This window comes from Melozone crissalis, unplaced genomic scaffold (genome assembly GCF_028551555.1).
Source record: "Melozone crissalis strain CALT ecotype California unplaced genomic scaffold, PUWL_Pcris_2 ptg000019l_1, whole genome shotgun sequence".
NCBI lineage: Eukaryota > Metazoa > Chordata > Aves > Passeriformes > Passerellidae > Melozone > Melozone crissalis.
In genome coordinates this window covers 8,527,940-8,547,382 of record NW_026535797.1, presented here as the reverse complement: position 1 = coordinate 8,547,382, position 19,443 = coordinate 8,527,940, and the positions used below count along the sequence as shown (strand labels likewise).

Below are 19,443 nucleotides of genomic sequence, written 5' to 3'. Positions count from 1 at the left end.
GGAAATTTTTGAAGTTTTATAACAGCTTTCATCGTCATGATTTGAGGCATTTTATTTACGTTTTGACTGAAATGTCTCATTGCATTTCAAAAGGTTTGAAGCAATCAAATCCCTTAATGCCTGGCATACAAAAATCTGAGGGGGTATTATCATGGAATTGGCATTTTCTGTTTTGAATTAGGCATAACCTGTTTACAATGTTGCTTTCAGTTGAAAAGACAATTAGATGTAACAATTAAAAACTTTTTCCCAAAAGGCAGAGTGAGATAGCACAACTAATCTCAAGAGTATTTGTCTTCCTACATGCAAATCTTGACTTTTACTGACATCCAGAAGAGACTTTTATCCTGCCAGAGACTCTTGGAACATTGTTTTGTAGTAATTGCATCGTTTGCCAGTTGAGGTGACTGTCAGTCACACTGAACACAACAATACATTGCCTTTTATTGCAACCCCAGGTGTGTGCCCCTACTATTGACTTTGTGTACAGTCATTTTTAGTTTTGGAAATTGCTTTTTTGTCCTTTTATTTTTCTGGTAGGCAACAGATGAAAACTCTAGAAGCAAATTTCATAACAATTTATCATGGCATTTATACAACAAATCTTTCTTCCCAAAAAGAAAAAATTGTAAAGGTTTCCCTGAAAAAAACTCAAAAAAATACAGACAGAAATGTGCAGAAACCTGTGATGGACCTATGTTTGCAGTGGGTCATTCCCATTTATAGCCTGGAACAGGAGGAATGAAAGTCTATAGCTTTAGGTGTGTCTCAGGGGTAAAATTCCATGTGTAACCCACTCTACTCCTGGCTGGACCATGTTTACTTTTGGCACCATGGAGCAAATCACTGAAGAAAGAGAAACAGAGGAAAGCCCTTAAATCTCTCACTGCAGCCAGGGTTCTCAGTAAAGAGCCAGAGAACAGCACTTGTAATCCTTCAGGATTTCCCAGCAGAGGCTCTGTGGCTTCAGGTGGCACAAGAGGGTCTGTGTAACCTCCTTGTAGGTACAACGACTTGCAGCCAAGACCTGATTTTGCAGGGAATGAGAGTCTTGAGGTAAGGCAAAGGGAACTTTTGAAAAGGCATTGTATGAATAAAACAAGTTTGCAAGTCATTAAAATTGCCATAGTAACTTAACTGTATTTTCTACATATGTTTTAAACTCTTTAGGCCAAGTTATACCCGATTTGTACAGGACTGATAACACTGGCAAAGCAGTGTCAGAAACATACATGAGTGCAGTATTCCTAGGTTACAGGTGTTGTGACTAGTGCAAAAGAAAGGGCCAAATGAAGTTCTCTTGGCAGTTCTCATTGCTTCTAAGCAAATCACCTTTTTGGCTTATAAAAGTAGATAATATTTGTTATTTGTAATTTTGTGATTGTATTATAAAATAACAAATACAGCACACAGTGTATAATTTAATATGATATAAAACTATTTCTGAATATATTTAAATTAATAGTTATTATGGCTGTTTTATGTATTTTGGTCATCAGTATGAAAATTAACCATTGTAAGATTTTTTTTTTCTCAACAGTAATTGTGTGTGCAGTGAAATGCTGTTCTGCAGCAAGCAAACTGAAAGGAATTAGCTTCAACATTTTTGCTCTTTTTGTTATCTGAGTGGAAGAAACAATCAGGATGGCTTCTACAAATAAAAGAAATTCTGCAGGTACAAAATTTCTTATACTAAAATTTGTCAGTGGTAAAGCTGTGAGATGATCTATCCTTACCTGAATGCCATCTATTAATTTCTTTTGGGGTGCATTTCAGATCACTAATTATGAAGCTAAATAAGACCAGACCCCAAAAGTTAAATAAGATCAATTAAATAATGCAGCAGCTCATGATATCTTCTAAACCCCTACATTTTCACTACCATTACTTTGCAGTTTGGGCCAGATGTCAGCATTAACACCAGGGAAGCAGGGCCTGGCTCTATATTTTATAGCCTTGATTTATATTTGTTTTATGGCCATTTAAGCCCAGAAACCCAGTGCTAAGCAACAATTTCCAGTTCAAACAGGTCTTTTTAAAGAGATTAATTGGAAGCAAGTTCAGTAATGGTGCTGTTCATTTCTCTTTGATTAGTGAGAATTCAAAATACATTTTGCCCTGAAGGTGGAGTCTGCAAGCACGGATTCCTCATCAAATCACCACCTCTTCAACTTTTCAGCTCACAGGTATACCAGCACAGATTAGTCATATTTCAGCAGTCCCTGATATCTGCTGTCCTGAATTTTAATGAGACACAAATTGCGTTCTCTTTGGCAGAATTCCTGGAAAAGGCGTCTGTTTGTCCTGTCCAAGGCCAGCACAGGGAATTACATCCTGAAGTATCTGAAAGGCCAACACATGAAAGGCTCCATAGCTGTTGATCAGTATGTAGCTCAAATGCATCACCTTTTTTATTTTGAGTCATGTATCAGCACTCTGCAATGGCCACTGATTGTGCAAGCACTTGAACAAGTCAGGATTGGGTTCTTGGTTCAAACCCAATGAACTCCACAAAAGAGTCCCTTGGGATTTGTAGGCTTTGGGTGCAGCTAGGATAAATGTAGAAGTGAAAATCCTGAATTGCTTTGTTGTGATTTACTTTTGTGTGAGTGATTGTGATGTATCTGCCAGTGAGAAACCTGGCCTGGCTCCACGATCCCACAGGCTGTGTTCCTGCATCCCAGGCTGTGTCCCTGCAGTGGGACACATTTCACCTCCTGTGAGACAGTGCCATGCTTTCGCTCCCAGGTCAGACAGGACAGGCTGTGCCACTCTCTGCTGTGGCACACACCCTTTCCCAGCTTGCAGCTGCACAAGGTGCTTTGCAGCTTTGTGCAAAGGTCTCCTGACTTTCTCATAACCCTTTGGGCTGATCATGGTTGCTCACTGCCTCTTATTCTGCCAAGAAATCGCCCTGCTTGGCCCATTTAGGTTGTTTTTTTCCCTCCTGTCAGCACATGCCTACTGCAGCAGGACTGAGTGTCCCTGGCTTTGGACTGGCACCCCTTACCATGCCAGGGGTGGTATGAAATATGTGCAAGGGAAACAGAAAATGTGATGGGAAATGTAAATATTTCCTGTCAGATCTAGAGGTTAATACTCCAGGCTCCTGGAATTGTTAGGCAAGGAGGTCACTCACCACTTTGCTGTTGTGCTTCTTCCATTAAAAGGATTTACATTGTGAAGCTTTCAAAAATACTGCAGCTTGCTCAGTGGTCTGTGGTTACATTATTACCATAATTATTGTTGTTATTACTTTTCTTAATTTGGCTTATTGGAGGTTAATGGAAGTAGTGCTTCAAGTATCCATTAAGAGTACTTCTGTTCCTCTTCCCCTCCATTAAAACTCTATTAATATACAATTAGTTTCAAATCATTGTTTTGTAGTGGTTAAAAAAATTCCACAAGAAATTTTTCTTACTATTGTTTATTTTCAAGATTCTGAATTAAATCAAAACCCTCTTTTCCAGAAATGAAGATCCATAGTCTGGGGACTTGGGAAAAGTTAATTTTATATATTTTGCCTGGAGATTTTCTTCAGTGAAAGACCACCTCTTTTGAATGTGTGCATTTATTTTCTTGAGCAGTTTTTTCTGTGGAAAAATGTTTAACTTTCCCCTTGCAGATCTCATCATATTATGCTGTGCTCAGAGTAAAAGCTGGACTTGCACACGTACCTGTGTGTGTCCATTTGTATGTAACTGTGTAGAGTTATTTGTATGTAACTGTGTAGAGTTATATAGTTATTAAACCATGTTTCCCGTGGTTATCTTCACAGAATCATAAGTATTCAAGTTGGCACAAGTCATGCTGAAGTAATGGAAACGGTGAGGAAGATGTTTAAATGCCTTCCTGAGCAGGTGATGTCCATCAGCACTGGAAACAGATGTTACTACCTCATTGGGGACAGCAGGTGGGCAAAAGCAGTGGGACAGTGCTGCTAAACCAATGCATCACTAAGCTGTGCCCCAAGGAAAGGTCCTGCTCCTTCACAGCCTCTCCCTTCCCTTCTGTGTCCCAGCTACTGATGGCCCAGCTCTGGGATGAGGTGATTCAGCTGCCTGGTCCCATGGAAAACAGCTTTTTTCTGTGTCATTGCCTCCATTTACTCATGGCTGGGTTAATTTTTTGCTGGTCCAGGCAGGTGAGCTCCCCTTCCCTGCTGCCACCCTGTCACAGCAGCCAGCATGTGAAAGCAGAGGGAGCACAGGGATGGCAGTGGGATGGCAGTGGGATGGCACTGGCAGTGGCATTTCAAACTGTGCTGCTCAGTGCACAGGAAAGAGCAGAGAGCTTTGTTTGCCTCCTCACCCAGCAGCTCCTGGGAGGTAGAGAAGGTTCTGCTCCTCATGGATAAACCACAATATTGCCTGAAATCTCGGTTATTAATCAAGGGAAGCAGACTGAAGGCAAAACTTCTCCTGAAGGAAACAGATCCCCAAAGTGCTGTCTGGGGCTTGTGCTGCAGCAGGGGGGTGCAGTTTGTGCTTTTTCAGGCTGGAATTGAGTCCTGAAGAGGGTCAGGAGCTGTTTCTGTGGAAGTGATCAGCCAAAGCTCAGGTGAGGGAGGAGGATGTTTGTCACACTGCTCCTGTACTGCTGGTTCCCAGCATCTCCTCTTCAGTTTCCCAGTCACGAGCACATCAGGGGGAATTTTTGCTTTTTTTTGCAGAAGAGCAGCTGATGTGTGAAATTCTGATAAGAAGAAAAACACATACCTGGGTGCTGCTTGAGCGTGGCACCCAAAGCCTCCCCCTGGGGCGCGGCTCTCGCAGCCCACGCTCCTGGGAAGCATTCCAGAATTAATCCAGCTAAATCCACTGCAAGCATGAAAAACAGCTTCAACAGCCCTTTTATGGCGTGTTTCTCATCCTGGTGGCCCAAATGCATTCATTCCCAAGCCTTGTTAGCTCTCTGAGTCAGACTTTGCTGTCTGGCTGTGACCACACAGGCACTCCTTCCTCAGAGGCAGGTACAGGGTTTTTCCCCTTGATCTCAGGAATTTTTGGTTTGGGCCCCATAGGAAGAAGTAAGTAGGCAAAAGAATTGGCCTTGTGTGTTACCTGTCAGTAAGTTTTCACTTTTCTTGTTCCAACTTCAGGCAGGAAATAGATGACTGGGTCACTCTGATATCTTCAGTCTGCAGGAAGGACACAAGAAGTGGATGCTGCCCTCAGGTGACATGTTACTGTACTTTATTGTCGGGGGGAAAAAAAAAAAGGTATTTCTCTTTTTCATTAAAAAACTGTGCAAAGGAATTTTCCTGATCGCTGCCTTGCAAGTTGCCTCTGACCTTGGTTATTCAGAAATTCATTTTCACATAAATCCTGTGCCCTGGCTTCATGCATCAAGCAGGCATTGCACAGTCTGTCTGCACTGGGATTGATTTTACATTGAAGAAATCTTTGTAGAGTTGGCTATATGGAAATGAGGGAAAGATTGATATTATGCTGCAATGAACCACACCTGTGATGCATCAGAGTGAAAACTTGTGTGTTATACCTAGGGTGTGGATTTCAGATATATTTACGTGTTGTTTTACATCAGTCTGTCAATTTCATGAATCAGCTGGAAGCCCTGGTAGTTCAAGCTCAGGCCCAAGTTTCTGCACTTTGTTAACCAGCCAGGCCCACCAGTTTAGACTCAGCACTAAGTGCTCACATCCCTGCAGCTTCCACACAGCTCAGAATGCAAGCAGGGCAAATTTATGTCTGCCTGAAAAATGCCATGCAGACAATGCCTCTGAGCCATTAGAAATAAAATATTCTCTAGTGAGATGTGTCAGTACATTTTAGCCCACATCCAACAGGTGCCTGTTTTCTTCTACTGCTTTTCCCTTATTTCTAGAACCAAGATCTTCCAAATCCAGAAGTCAGAAGCCGGACTTCCTCTTTGCCACTGTTTTTGAGTTCTGTAGACATGGCCAGCTTTCCAGACAGGCAAAGCTGCCAGAAGGTAAACAAATTACTGTCCTTCATCATGAGTCTGTGCCTAGGCATGACTGTGACATTTCTTTTGCATAGTTGGTTTTTCTCCATCAAAAGTTGTTCAGAGTTTCTGCAGTGGGTGCCTGGGTGGTCTCTTCTGGTGGGGTTCCTGAGCAGAACCTGGTATAACACCACAAAGGAAATACTTTAAGAGGCAAGTCTGCATGTAAATGAGGGCAATGAGAGATAGTCCTCACTGGTTGTCTCAACTGACTGGCAAATTTTAGTGAACATTAAGTAAACTCCTGAAAATTTGCTTTGACATGCCTTGGCAGAGGCATGTGGTGATTGTTTTGGCAGCTGCTGGCCACATTCCTCCTGATTCGTGATTGTGCTTTTATTTCTCTCTCTCTTTTTAGGCTGTAAAGCTTAGAGGAGATTTCAGATCCAATTCCTCTCTGCCTCACTGACTTTCCCCTCGATATTAAAATAGAAGGGAGGGAAAGCATTGCTGCTGTCCCACAGCCATTGCAGTCCAGTGTCGGGGTGGAATAGCAGCCAAGGAATTGCTGAGTTTCTGTAGTCACAAAGCTCTGTGAGGAAGCTGAATGTGGGTCAGGCACCTCCAGTGTATTTTTATGAGGAGTCAACTTTTTTCCTTTTCATCCAGGAGAATGGTTCCTCAGAAGAAAAGAACAGGCCTTATTCAGATCCTGGCCCCCATCAGGCTCAGTGTGACTCACCAAGAGGAGTTTGTCCAAGCCTGGTGAGCAGAACAAATCAAACAACTCTTGCCTTGTTCTATCTGCACAAGTGAATAATTTGCTTTTATCTCACCTGGCTATCTGTGACTACAGATTATCCACCTACTTTCCCAGCACTCGAGTTGATTTCCACTATTAAAACTTACTAAGTATTTAGTCTGTTTTCTTGTTTGCCACTGAAAATTATCTTCTAAAACTTGCTTGAAATACCTGTGTTCAGGGTTTTTGGAGTCAGCCCCAGAGTTTCTGTGCAGCAACTGCAATTGTGGCAGCTCTCACAAACTTGATGAAGAAAGCTCTGCATTTGCACTGGTGGAGGATTTTTCCCTCCCTGCACATTTCTCAGCTGTGCCACAGTTCTCCTAAATGCTTTATTCTTTGCCAGTAGCAATCGAGTCAATGTAACTAAATTACAGAACAAGAGCTTGTTAAATTGAGGCACGTCTTAGAACTGACCTTCTGTCAGCATTAATATGTCCTCAAGTAATTTCACTTCCATATCTAGCAGGAGTGATTTGGAAAGATAAAAAAACAAATGTTATCTTGTATTAGTGGCTAAGTGTTCTGACCTGCGTTCCCTGAGCCAGTGCCTGCAGCAGTTTTCCTCTGCTGTGGATTTGCAGCAGAGTCAAGAGGACAGAAGGCACAACCAAAGCTCTACCACACCCCTCAGCAGCTCAAACCCATCTTTATTGACAGCTCATGCATTGAACTCTGGCCTGGAGTGGCTGGGATGCAGGGCAAAGAGTCTGTTCTGCTATCACAGCCAGCAGGGTGGTAAATCACACGCTGCAATCACCATCCTTGTTTATAGGCTGACAGCAAGTGTGAGATAATGCAGCTAAATTTAGTGGAAAGAAGTGAATAGTTGAAACTACATTGCAATGCCATGGGCAGTCAGCATAGCCCAGCTAATGCACAGCACTTTATAAAGTTGCAGTAATTCACTTGTGAGTCTGAGCTCTGAAATGCACTGAGTTAAATTAACCCTTGGTCTGATTTTAACCAGTCCTGCTCTGGGTGTATGTCAAGAATTTCTTTGTGTCTCTTCCTTGTGCATACCTTTTCTGTCTCATTCGTTGATTCGTCTCATTCCTACAATGCCTCAGAGAGCAGGTATTATATGCAGCTGTTCAGGCTGGGACAGGCTGACCATGAGGGATGGAAGATAAGGAATTTGGATTTTAGCTTCTTAGCCTGAAGCAGAGGGAATAGCTCAAAGCTCATGTTTCTGGTTTGGCATGTGTGAAAAATAAATAACCTTGCTGTATAGAGAACAAGAAACAACAATATTTGTTCATTGGACAAAAATATTTCTCTTGCCTCATAAGTTTAACATCTGCTAACATCTCTGGACCTATTCTCTGCTCAGTGACATGCAGACAACTGGCTTCCTATCTAATCCCTTGTATTTATTTCCTTTTAGCACTGTGAGTCCCCATTTCAAGCATCTGATGTGTTCTTATTGGTGGTTCCCTCATCCAGGCCCAGATCTTGAAAAGTCTTTGTTAAGTAATTGTCACTCATGCAAACAGGAAGTATCTTACCAAGTTTCCTGTGAATATTTGCTGATTCTGTTACTTCTCCACAAAAAGGGAAAATGCATGTTAATCTGTACAACTGAGCCTGTTAAATTCAAACCCATTCTTTCAGCAGGACAAAATTCTGGGAAGAAGTGAGGAAAACCTGCTGTTGTCAGATCCAGAGGAAAACATGCAAAAGGATGAAGAAGATTATTACCAAACTCCCAGCAGTGTTTTAGCTAAGGTAGTTTATCAGCTGTGGGTTCTGCTGCCCTGTTAACAGCTCCAAGGACACAGGAGACATTTAATGAGCCAAAGAGGAACTGGTAGGAGGAACCACTTGTACCTTGCAAAAGGAATATATAGATAAAGCTCTAGGTAATAGAGCTTTCATTTATACAAAAAAAAAAATACACTACAGTCATTCAAAGGATCTTCCTGGTGGAACGTGGGATTTGGACAAAAACATTGCTGATTTTGTTGAAATTCCCCAAATTGACTGTTTCATTGTTAATGGCTTTTGCCTGTTGTATAATGGGGTAGGGTTGTTTTTTTTTTTTTTCTGAAATTGGAAGCTTCATTTAGAGAATGCAACAGTACATTAGTTTTATGTATTTTGAGATGTAATTCTGTTGAAAAACCAGTAAGCTGCATAAAAGCAGTACTTTAAAAACACTGCAGTACATTTTGGTATCTGCATTTCACTGTGAAACAAAGCAGCAGGAGAAATCATGCTGTTAATTTTACACAAATTTTGACACCCAATTTGGGAAGCTAATTTGAGGAGAAGATAAGTGGTCAGGAGAAGTGGTCAGTTTTCTGCAGAAGTCACAGGCTGTACATCTGACTGAAGGACATTAAAAATGGTGATGTGGTGACATAATCTAAGTGCTCTAAGTCAAGCATACCCAAGTACAAGTCTCCTTTTTCAGCCTGCTTAAATTAAAAGGCAACAATTTTTTTTTTTTTTTTGGTGATAGTACTTCAGAATATAGCACTGCCAATAATTCCAGCATTAACTTTTAAGTTTCAAGCACCTTTCTAGCTCCCAGTTTCTGGGAATTGACTGATTTGAGGAAACCCAGGCTATATTAGCCAATGTGTTTAAACAGCACGAGCACAGAACAAAATAAGGAAATCAATGGGGGTTTCTTCTGTAGGCAGGGCAGTGACATTAATGTCCTCTATTGCTGTGTGTTTCTGACAGTGCACGACTGAAGTATCAAGGCCTGACCCTACAGCTGAGCCTGATGTCCCTGTGCAAGAGAAGCCAGAGCAGAACAGCCCAGTAAAGGAGAACATTTATATGTCAATGAAATCAATGTAAGTAACAACTTCATTAGGGTTTTTGAAATTGAATGTGGCACAGCAATAGAGATAGAGCTGACATCTCTGGTGTTTGTGTAACAAGATCTAGAGGCTGCATCTTGTTTGAATGAGTCCTTGTTGGGTCTTAGTTCACAAAGTTCAGCATTCATGGAAACACTGGAGTCAAATTCAAACTCATCAACATGAAATTTAAGCTCACACTGCAGACTCCTGCACTTACACAGGCTCTGACTGTACAATGCAGCTCCTTTTGTTGACTCACACTTTTTCTGGGTTTTCATGACAGCAGCTCACCACTTCACTGAGTCACTGCAGCCAAACTCAACAACCTTTCAGTCCAGTGCTCTCCAAAGCAGGCAGCATATCTAGAGGTTAAAAGAGAAAGGTAGAGATGGGACATGAACTCCCAGCTTTTCCATGAAGAAGTTGTGTGAGTTGTGACACATCCTCCCTTTCATTTTGACATCCAGAGCAGCTCTGTTGCTGTGTGTTTTGAAGGCACAGTGTCACAAAGAATGACCTGAACTTCATGTCACAGTCCTAGTGCCACAAGGAAACTTTACAACCTCCACAATACAGCACTGAATACTGAAGAGAATTGTGTCTGCAGGGTAAAGCTCCTCCTGAGCCAGAGGAGGGGTCAGTAGCTGTGTTAGCTGTGGCCTGACACCTACAGACAGTCAGATCTTGGGCCACATGGAGGGAGGCAACTGGAAATGCAGACCCACTAACCAGACAATCCCAACAGATTAATTCTTGTCTGTGTCTTTGGGACCCCACCCCCCCCCCCCCCAAGAGGGAATAACTATAAAAGCCTCACAAGGTTAGGCCATCTGAGTTAAAATTTACCAAGAGCAGCTTTTGCTACTAACCCCAGTCTTGTTTGGGGCACAATGGAGAGTCAGCTCCAGGCAATATAAGGCTTATCAAATAAAACTAAAATGATTTCAAGTAGTTCTGAGTTATCACATCTCCCAAGGGACAGTTTTACATCCCTGAAGAACCCAGTACAGCCAAGGCCAACAATCTGTACTCAGTTTCTTTGTCAAGGCATGCTGTTAGCTGAAATGTTTCCAGGCCTAATAAATAGTTTTTGCATACTGAAAACGTTTATTTCGAGATTTATGGTCCATTTTTAGAAGGGCTGTTTATTTTACTTCGTTTTTATTTTGTCCACTGGATATTCTACAAGAACTTGTTATTCTTTGCTTTATTGAGGGCTGCTTGATATCCAGCTTCAAACACAGCAAAAGTGCCTGGAATTGCCAAACCCCTTAATTTTTTATCATCATTCCTCTTTAGTAAGCTGCTGGACGAGACATGCCAGCTCACGTGCAGACGTGATGGGCTCCCATCCCCTCCCAAATGCCAGAGCAACAGTGCATGTCCAAGAGACCTGGAAGCAGACAAAGGCACAAAATTCCCAGGAAGCAGCACCAGCCTGCAGCCAACCCTCCAGAGAAGGCAAAGCTCATTACCCCTCTCAGTGGTTCACTTGTCCATACTGCTCAGGTAAGTGTCTTCTCCAGCTGGTAGCAGAGGAGACAGACATGTTCATGGGTTTCACCTTGCCAAGCCTGTCAGCATTCCAGAGGCACTTTAGTCATGCTTTTAGTCATAGCATTCAGTTTTAGGGAGTCTGCAAAGAGCAGGGAGTTGGACTCAGAAATCCTTATGGGTCCCTTCCAGTTTGAGCTGTTCTGTGATTCTGTGGTCTCTGATGTTTTTCTCTCACAGTCAAGTTACAGATGAGATGCAGCTGCAGAAATTGGATATTTTCATACCCCTGGCTGATATTAACAATTACCTGAAACTTACTGAAGCAGCAGGACGAATATGGTAAGTCTGGATGGCTTGTGGCAGTGCCTGTGAGATGGGAATAAGTGTCAGGCACAGAAGTGTTCAGCTGCAGACACCCATATGCAGTTTTGGCAGGGCAGAACAGGGCAGGGGCAGGGCTTGCTGGCACTTCAGTGATTCCTTCTGCTGTCTCTGATTCTCTTTGTACTGGAGTTTGTATTTCAAATGCTGTTGAAAAGAAGAATCCAGCATGCTGTGCAATAATTAGTGATGGTTTTAACCAGAACCAGATCCAAAATGTACAAAGTCATTGAATGTGTGTGTCATTTCCAGGGGGCAGCCCCACAAATGCAATCCTGTCCAAAAGTGCAGTGATACAGGACATCCTGTGTGTTTCCTTTGTTCTCTGCCCTCCTCAGTGTCTCACAGTGGGCTGGTCCTCTCAGGCTGGGGTGCTTGTTCAACCACGGAGACCACGTGGTGGCTGTGAATGATCTGCAGCCCCAGGGTGTGGAGGAGGCTTTCTTCTTCATCAGCAGGTCCACCCGAAAGGAGGTAAGCTTGACTAACCTTCACTCAAATGTATCAAGCCAAATGAGAAAGCAATTCCCTCTTTTCCATTTCAATTCCAACCAGTTTCCTCTGGTCTAAGTTTGGCATGAATAACTCCAGCACCCAGTATCTCCTCAGCATCAGTGTCTGTGGGGAACACAAGCGCTGCAGAGTTAGAGTCTGAGCAACACCAAGAGATGTTACTGGGCAACCATAGACTGGAGTTACTTGGGATATTTTTGCCTAATGCATGTATAAATTGCAAGTTTTGGGAAATAAACCATTGCCTCCAAGGATGTGTGGTTATAGTGGTTTGGGTATTGAGGGCTGAGCCCTGGACTCCTATGTCCCATTGCTTATCAGGCACTACACACCTCCTTGTGTGAGACTGGGTTTTTTGAAGAACATGGGACATTTCTAAGATGTTCTTTAACCCAGCTGTGATCCACAATGTATTTCTGAACTCATATTTCAGTATCAGGTTCATGACCCATATCTAAACACATTCATATATGAATTCTGCTGAGAAGGTTGAGGTCATGAGATGCTATTGCCATCTAAAGAAAGGAAAGCTAATCTCAGCAAGGAAAAAAAATACTCATCTCTCTTTATGGAGAATTTTTATTTAACTAGTTCAAACACAATCAGATAGTTGCACAAATATTGACCATATATAACAAGCTATAAAAATATTCCATCTTTTTTTTTTTTTTTTTAAGGTGAAACTTACTGTATGTAGGATTCCACATTCAGATACCTTCCATGCTAAAGGCTGCTCATGTTCCTGAAAAAAAAAGACCTCAATTATTAAGTAAGTGCCAAAACTCAAGGGGAAAGATCAGGGAGGAGAAGGTGATGTATGTACAGATAATCATCTTCCTGAGCTGCCAGACATCTTTTGTTGCTGAAGTACAAAGAACAGAGAATATGGATTTTGATTTATGTCCTAATAACTTATTTTGTGCCATGAATGGCATGTATTTGGCTTATATTTCACGTTGCCATGTATTTCTGTTACCTGGAAGAAAATGAGGGTCAGATCATTTACATGACTGTGTATACTTTTCATTTCAGCAGAAAATACTGGTTTGTGCCTCTGCTCATCTCTTTACACTGAGGTACAATGGTTTATTAGTGAACTCCTAATCACTTATAGGTGGCCAAACAACCAGCATTTGGACTAAAGTTGTGTTTTCTCTGGATTCCCCTTTGCTACAGCAAGGCTCAAGTGAGCTGAGAGCTGCAGTGCTTTAGGAAAGGCTGGTGTATAAAATGTTGTGCAGTGATTCAGTGGGGCCTCCTTTTGTCCCTCCTTTTGCCCCTTTTATTATACAGCCACAAAAATACATCCAAGGGATGACAGGAAGAAGAGCTGGTTGGAGAAAGAATGAGTCTGGAGCACCTTTGGGTTCACTGGCAGCCAAGATAAGCCCTAAGTGAAAAAGGAATGAATGGATTTGGGAGAGAGAAGGGCTCACCTGATGTGTGAAAAATGAAAGTAACTGGGAAAACCACAGAGAGAAATGATGTACCACCCCAGTGCAGACAGTTCACTGTTTCTCACAGAGAATGTTTTGATGCTTCCAAGCAGGACCACAGGGATGTCGCTGGTGCAGCAGGCTTTCCAGAGCAAATGCTCATTTGTTTCCCAAACAAGGATGTTTCCTGTAAATATTTATTTGTGGAAATGCCTTCCTAGCATTGCTGCCATAGAAACATGACCAATTTTCAGCTGATAGCACACCAAAGGAAATTGATAAGGAGCTGCCTTCAGGAGAGCTCCAGTGGGTGCCAAAAGGGAGTTTTGTCCTGTCCTAGAGTGACCTCTGTTGCTTACAGCACCGTGGTGTGACATGGCAGAGCACATTCCTGTGCCCTGCATGAACATGGACACTTTGTGTGGGAATTTTCACACACCCATACTGCTGTAAAATAGATACTGGCAATATACAATGATGTGGCAACAGGCAGAATCACTGGGTTTGAGTACTGATCATTTTATCTTGCCAGATACAACCAAAATAACCACTGGGTTTAGCAGGCACAGGAATACTGATATTAAGAGATTATATAAGCTTTGATTAAAATGAATTTGGCTCAAAGGAGATATTTATCCAGCCTCCAACATAATAAGGCCAGGTTGACTACTACAGTAAGGAACTACACTCACTAAAAATCAGCATTGATGCAACTTAATTCAGTAGTAAATTTGACAAATTTGCTGGGCTTTAAAAAAAAAATTGTTATAAAATTTTATTCAGCTGAAGATGAAAACAGCATCATGTAACTCAAAGCAGGCAAACACAAATATGTATATAATCTATTCAGACTCAGCTCCTGTTCAAAAGATTAATTTCCAGAGTGAATGTTTCCCCAGCCTGTCACGTCTGCCTTTGAGATAAGTGTTTGGCTTTTTCTCAAGGTGGAAAGGATCACATTTTGATTTTTCTGTTTCAGCGCTGTTCAAAGGCCTGTTTGTGCTGAATTCTGCATAAATACAGAGGGAACTCCCAGTTCTGGAACTACAGAGGCTGAAAATGGAAGAAAACACATTCCTTGGGAGCTCTGCTCCAAGGCTGCCATGGGAGTCCTTTGCTCTGCGCTGCTGCTTTGAGCACAGCAGATCCATTTCTGCCTGAGGAGCCCCTGAGGGATGGGATGGATGGATATCACTGTCCAGGGCTTCTCCCAGCCCTGAAACTCTGTCAGTCTGCTAGGGCAGTCCTCATGGCCTGAGCCCTAAAACCACAGATCACCTACTTCTCTACTGAAGATGTCGTCCTCAGCCTTTCCTGGCCGAAGTTTGCCTCAGCTCTTCTGAACTTTGGAAAAGCAAAGTCCAAACTTCTCTGTGTTGTTACAAGAACAATCTCTCTGTAAAATCAGGAAATTATTTTCTAATATTTATCCTAGACATTTTTTTTCAGAAAATTAACATGATTTTTTCTTGCCCTATTTTCAGTGACCATAGGGAATATTTGGATTGCCACTGTCTGCACAGAAATCTTCATTATGGAAGATATTTTTTCTACCTATTCTCCCTTCTCTTTTTCTTAGACCAAACATCCTGCATTTTTCCATCATTTTTTCAAATAGTTCCTGAAATTGTTAATGCAAGACAAATACCTTATGTTTCCAGTTATGAATGAACAGAGGAGGTGAGAAATTGAAATACAAAGAATTCAATTCAAATTGAATTCAAAGAATTCGAATTCTTTTTGAATGTCACAAAAAAGAATCCCAAAGCCATGAAGCAATTTCCTAGAACTTCATAGAGAAACATTTCTCCAAAGAGGTGAATTAGTGAAGATCCCCCATGGTGGTGGGAGAAGAGCCACCTGCATGGAACCTGCTGCTGGAGCAGATGTTGAGCACTGAATGCTGCACCTCTCAGCCATGGAAGAATGTTGATTTTTGGACAAAACCAGGATTTGGTTAGATATAGCATGCACAGAATAATTCCAGAATATTTTAGAGAACTGGGGGATTAATTCTGAACTTTAGTAAACAGTCACCCCATAATGTGTTACTCCATAATTGATCATTATGTCAGTTTGCACAGTGCTAAATGCAGATAATTAATGTCACATATTGGCTGATTCATAACACTTACAGAGACACAATATGGAAATGACATTGGTACAGTAAATTCGGGTAGGATGTGTGAAGTTGTCTGCCCACATATGATAAATAAATGTCCTAACACTTTACAACACATTGTATGCTGCAAAACGCCTCCTAACACAGCCCCTCCTTGCCCTGCAAAGATTACCTGTAACTTCCCAGTAATATGCAGATGAGTCACTTAACAGCCCATTTTAAAAAAAACTACACTTAAATAAAGATTTAGGTTGTTTCCCTGGCTGTTAATTTGTGGCAGGTTCCTACGCTGCTCTCACTCATTAGTGGCTGCTAATATTTCCCCTTGGATTCCCAAACTTGACTCATGCTCTTTCTACTCCAGCATCCAGGAAGATGGCAATTGCCCAGGAGAAAAGCAACTCCTGGAAGAGCGATAAAGTTATGGTAAGGGAAATCTCTATGTTGATGTGAGGTCATTGAAGTCAAGAAAAATGAAAATCCCATTGAACAGAAAGCACAAACCAGAGCACACAACCTCCACTCTTCCTCCCAAGGGCAACATTCCTGAGAGCTGGGCTTGGAGCAATAAAGTGATGAAGAGAGCACAGGTCCTGCAGGAGAATGAGTCCAGCCAGGGAAGGTTGTCTGTGCAGTGTCCACCCTGAAATGAGACTGAAACAAGCTCTGTGTAATGCTTAATTCTCTTTTTAGAGTCCCTCCAGCCTGAGGGATTGGAGGGATATCTGTATATGTAATAGGGACATCTAAATAAACACCTACATATTTAACAGGGCTGTCTAAATAACAACCAGGCATACTTCAGTGTGGCTGGAATTTCTGCAGAAGGACGCAAAGAGGAGCAGCTGCAGTAAAGGAGAGTGATGAGAGTACAGATACCCTGCACACTGCAGAGAGTGGATCTGTGGTGAGCTGGGGACACCAGGTGATTAATCTGTGTTTTGCCCCAGATTTTCTGGTGACCTCAGGAGAGCCATTTCCTCACACACAGTCAGTAAAACTCAAGTAGTGGTTTCAGACACATTTGCAGCGTGCTGTCTCTTACCATCAATGTGATCTTCAGCACCACATTCTACTAGGAATTGCTTTAGCTCCCAGAAAATTCCTGGGAAAGCCTCCATCAGACCTGCATGTTACAGGCATGGGGTGGGTTAATCAATGCCCTGCTCTATGGGGAGATGCTGATGTGAAGCCACCCTTGATGTCCTGCAGAATCTGGCTCACCTGAGTCCCTCCAGGCACTCTGTCCTGAGGGAACGTGGGGTGATGCTCCCACTGCCCTGCCAGGAGCTGGCTCACATCACCTGTGCTGCTCGTGGAAAGCTGCTCATGCGCAGCAGGGATGTGGAAATCTTCCCAGCCACAGGGATTCCTCCAGCATTTCAGCCCCTTTAGGGGACACACTGATATTTGCCAAGGTGTTTCCCTGCTGGTGCTCCCTTGGTCAGAGCATGTCACAGACATGGTTTATGAAAAATCCTTTCCTCAGGATTTTTTCTCCTGAGAAGCTAAGAGGCATCAGGAACAAGATGTAAACAATGGTTATCTGCTGCTGTGAAATGCAACAGGTGGATCTGTGATTGGTCTCATGTGGTTGTTTCTAATTAATGGCCAATCACAGTCCAGCTGTCCAGATTGTCTCTGTCACAAACCTTTGTTATAATTCTTTCTTTTTCTATTCTTAGCTAGCCCGCTGATTAAATGCTTTCTTCTCTTCTTTTAGTATCATTTTAATATAATATATATCATAAAATAATAAATCAAGCCTTCTGAAACATGGAGTCAGATCCTCATCTCTTCCCTCATCCTGGGACCCCTGCAAACACCACCACAAGAGCAGGGTCTGGAAAGTGCATGTACTGTCTGCCTTGGGTCTCTGGAGACGACAGGGTAATCTGAGATCTCCAAGGGCTTTTTGGTTTATTTCCCAGGGATGAACTCCCCTTCCATGTACATGCCTTGCTGTAGCCAGCCCTCCTGCAGGCTGGCCAGTAAGTCACTGTGAGGAACTTGGGGCATGCCAGCAATTCCTAGAAATGCCACTGGAATTTTGAATGTTCCTTTTAGCCCCTTACCACCTTCTAATTGATTGCATCCCTTAAAGGGTTGATACAAATCTTTCATTCAGGAAAATCACTTTAAATGAAGCCATCCCTTCACTGTGAGGACCCTCAGTGACCAGGAGCCCTGTGCTTGCTGCTGGCAGCTCCTTGGTGGCTCCATCAGAGCAGGACCAGCACTCTGGGGGGCACCAAGCTGCTCTGGTGGCAGCAGGACTGGACTTGCCACAGCAAGTGTCTGGCCATGTTCAGTTTTTCATCCTGAGTTGATCTGTGCCTGAGGATTCGTTTTGTTTATAACCCAGCAGTGGAGGATGAAATGAAGCATTGGTGGGAGCATTAAGATCACAGCTATCAGTGCTGCTAATCTCCTTTTAAAATGTTGGATGTTTGTGATGTTCATCAGTAGGGACATCACTGAGCTACATCCTTTTTTTATTTCCTGCCTCTGTTAGTTTTTCCAGGAAATCTGCTTCTGTTTGTGCCTATAAAACACAGCAACAAGCCATGGTTTATGCCTCAAGGCAGTTGGAAGGACGCTACCTCCTTCAGTGATGAGGGTTGCCCAATTTTTTTAACCAGGAGAGGCCAATGTTTTCAAGTAGCTGCTCCTCAGCAGCATCTACTGATCAGTCACATATTCTACACCAGGAAACTTTTTGCCAAAATAATCTCATTTATATGCTAAATGTCCTGAAAGTAAGTGCCCTGCAGGAATTCTGGCCTTCCGTCCTCCAATTTGCCCCTCTACTATTTTATTCAATGTCCAAAGTCATTCTTCACAGATGTCATTTTGCTTCCAAGCAATTGCCCTTGTGCCCCAGTTTCTAAGAATAAAAGTGAATTCTGGCAGCCTGACATTTCTGAGAAATCCCCAGTAGCGGAAAAGTAGCTAGGGGGGAGAACAAAGAGGAAGGAAAACTCAGTCATAAGGAACAACTATAAACAGCAAGAGGGACTGTGGATAGGAAAAAAAAAATTATGTCAAAGGTGGTAAAACAGGAGTTCTCTGCTGTAAGTACATTTTTGTTATATTTGGTGTTTTTTAAAAAGAAAGTCTGCTTCAGGTTATTTCCCAGCATCAGACAAGTGGCTGTAAGCAGCACCTTCCCTCAAGGTCAGCTAAAACATTGAAATAACCCAGAGTAAATGTGTGTGCAGCCTCTCTGGCACCTTAATTAAACATCCCCTGCCCGGTGCTCTGGTCACCCTGGGCCTCTCCATCCCTTCGTCTGTTTGAGCTCTGCCAGGGGCACACACGCTGGTGCTGCCAAGGCTGGGGTGGGCGCAGTGCAGGGGTGTTGGCACTGCAGCCAGGGACAGGAGGGCTCTGTGCCTGCAGGAGGGGGTGGCCACTGCTGCCATCCCTGGAGGGGACCCGCACAGTGACCCACAGGTGTCAGTGGGCTGTGGCACCTCATGGTGATGTGAGCTGTCCCTCTGGCTGTGTTTGCTGTGGAAAATGGGTGAATGAGCCCATTGGAGCCCCTTTCAGAGCCCTCACAGAGCCACTGCCACAGCTTGATCTGAGCCTTTCTGGAGAAGTTCATGGCAGGTTCCTGCCCTGCTCCTCCAGGAGGGCCAAAGCCACGGCACTGCCAGGGAATGGTGCCCAGTGTCACAGACATCTTTTATGGAAAATCCTTTCCTTAGGATTTTTCCTCCTGAGAAGCCTCAAGAACAAAATGTAAACAATAGTTATCTGCTGCTGTGGAATGCAACAGGTGCATCTGTGATTGGCCCATTTTGGTTGTTTTTAATTAATGGCCAATCACAGTCAGCTGGTTTGGACTCTCTGTCCGAGACAGAAACTTTTATTATGATTCTTTCTTTTTCTATTCTTAGCCTGCCTTCTGATGAAATTCTTTCTACTATTCTTTTAGTATAT

At 42.8% G+C, this 19,443-nt stretch overlaps 1 protein-coding gene across 1 annotated transcript; it reads left to right on the top strand.

Moving 5' to 3' along the window:
• The first annotated feature begins 1,644 nt into the window (after positions 1 to 1,644).
• PLEKHS1 (pleckstrin homology domain containing S1) lies at positions 1,645 to 12,683 on the top strand. Its single transcript, XM_054277417.1, has 13 exons — positions 1,645 to 1,675; positions 2,095 to 2,186; positions 2,278 to 2,384; positions 3,779 to 3,913; positions 5,102 to 5,177; positions 5,848 to 5,955; positions 6,598 to 6,693; positions 8,345 to 8,458; positions 9,422 to 9,537; positions 10,846 to 11,055; positions 11,281 to 11,382; positions 11,763 to 11,898; positions 12,615 to 12,683. The coding sequence occupies exons 1-13, from the start codon at positions 1,645 to 1,647 to the stop codon at positions 12,681 to 12,683; spliced, it is 1,392 nt and encodes a 463-aa protein (XP_054133392.1).
• Positions 12,684 to 19,443: the final 6,760 nt, after the last annotated feature.

Excerpts from the sequence above, each read along its gene's own strand:
- PLEKHS1 (XM_054277417.1), top strand. The coding sequence starts at position 1,645 with ATGGCTTCTACAAATAAAAGAAATTCTGCAG. Across the intron at positions 11,383-11,762 it reads GAAGCAGCAGGACGAATATG|TGTCTCACAGTGGGCTGGTC; the intron begins GTAAGTCTGGAT and ends TGCCCTCCTCAG. Across the intron at positions 11,899-12,614 it reads GCAGGTCCACCCGAAAGGAG|GTGAAACTTACTGTATGTAG; the intron begins GTAAGCTTGACT and ends TTTTTTTTTAAG.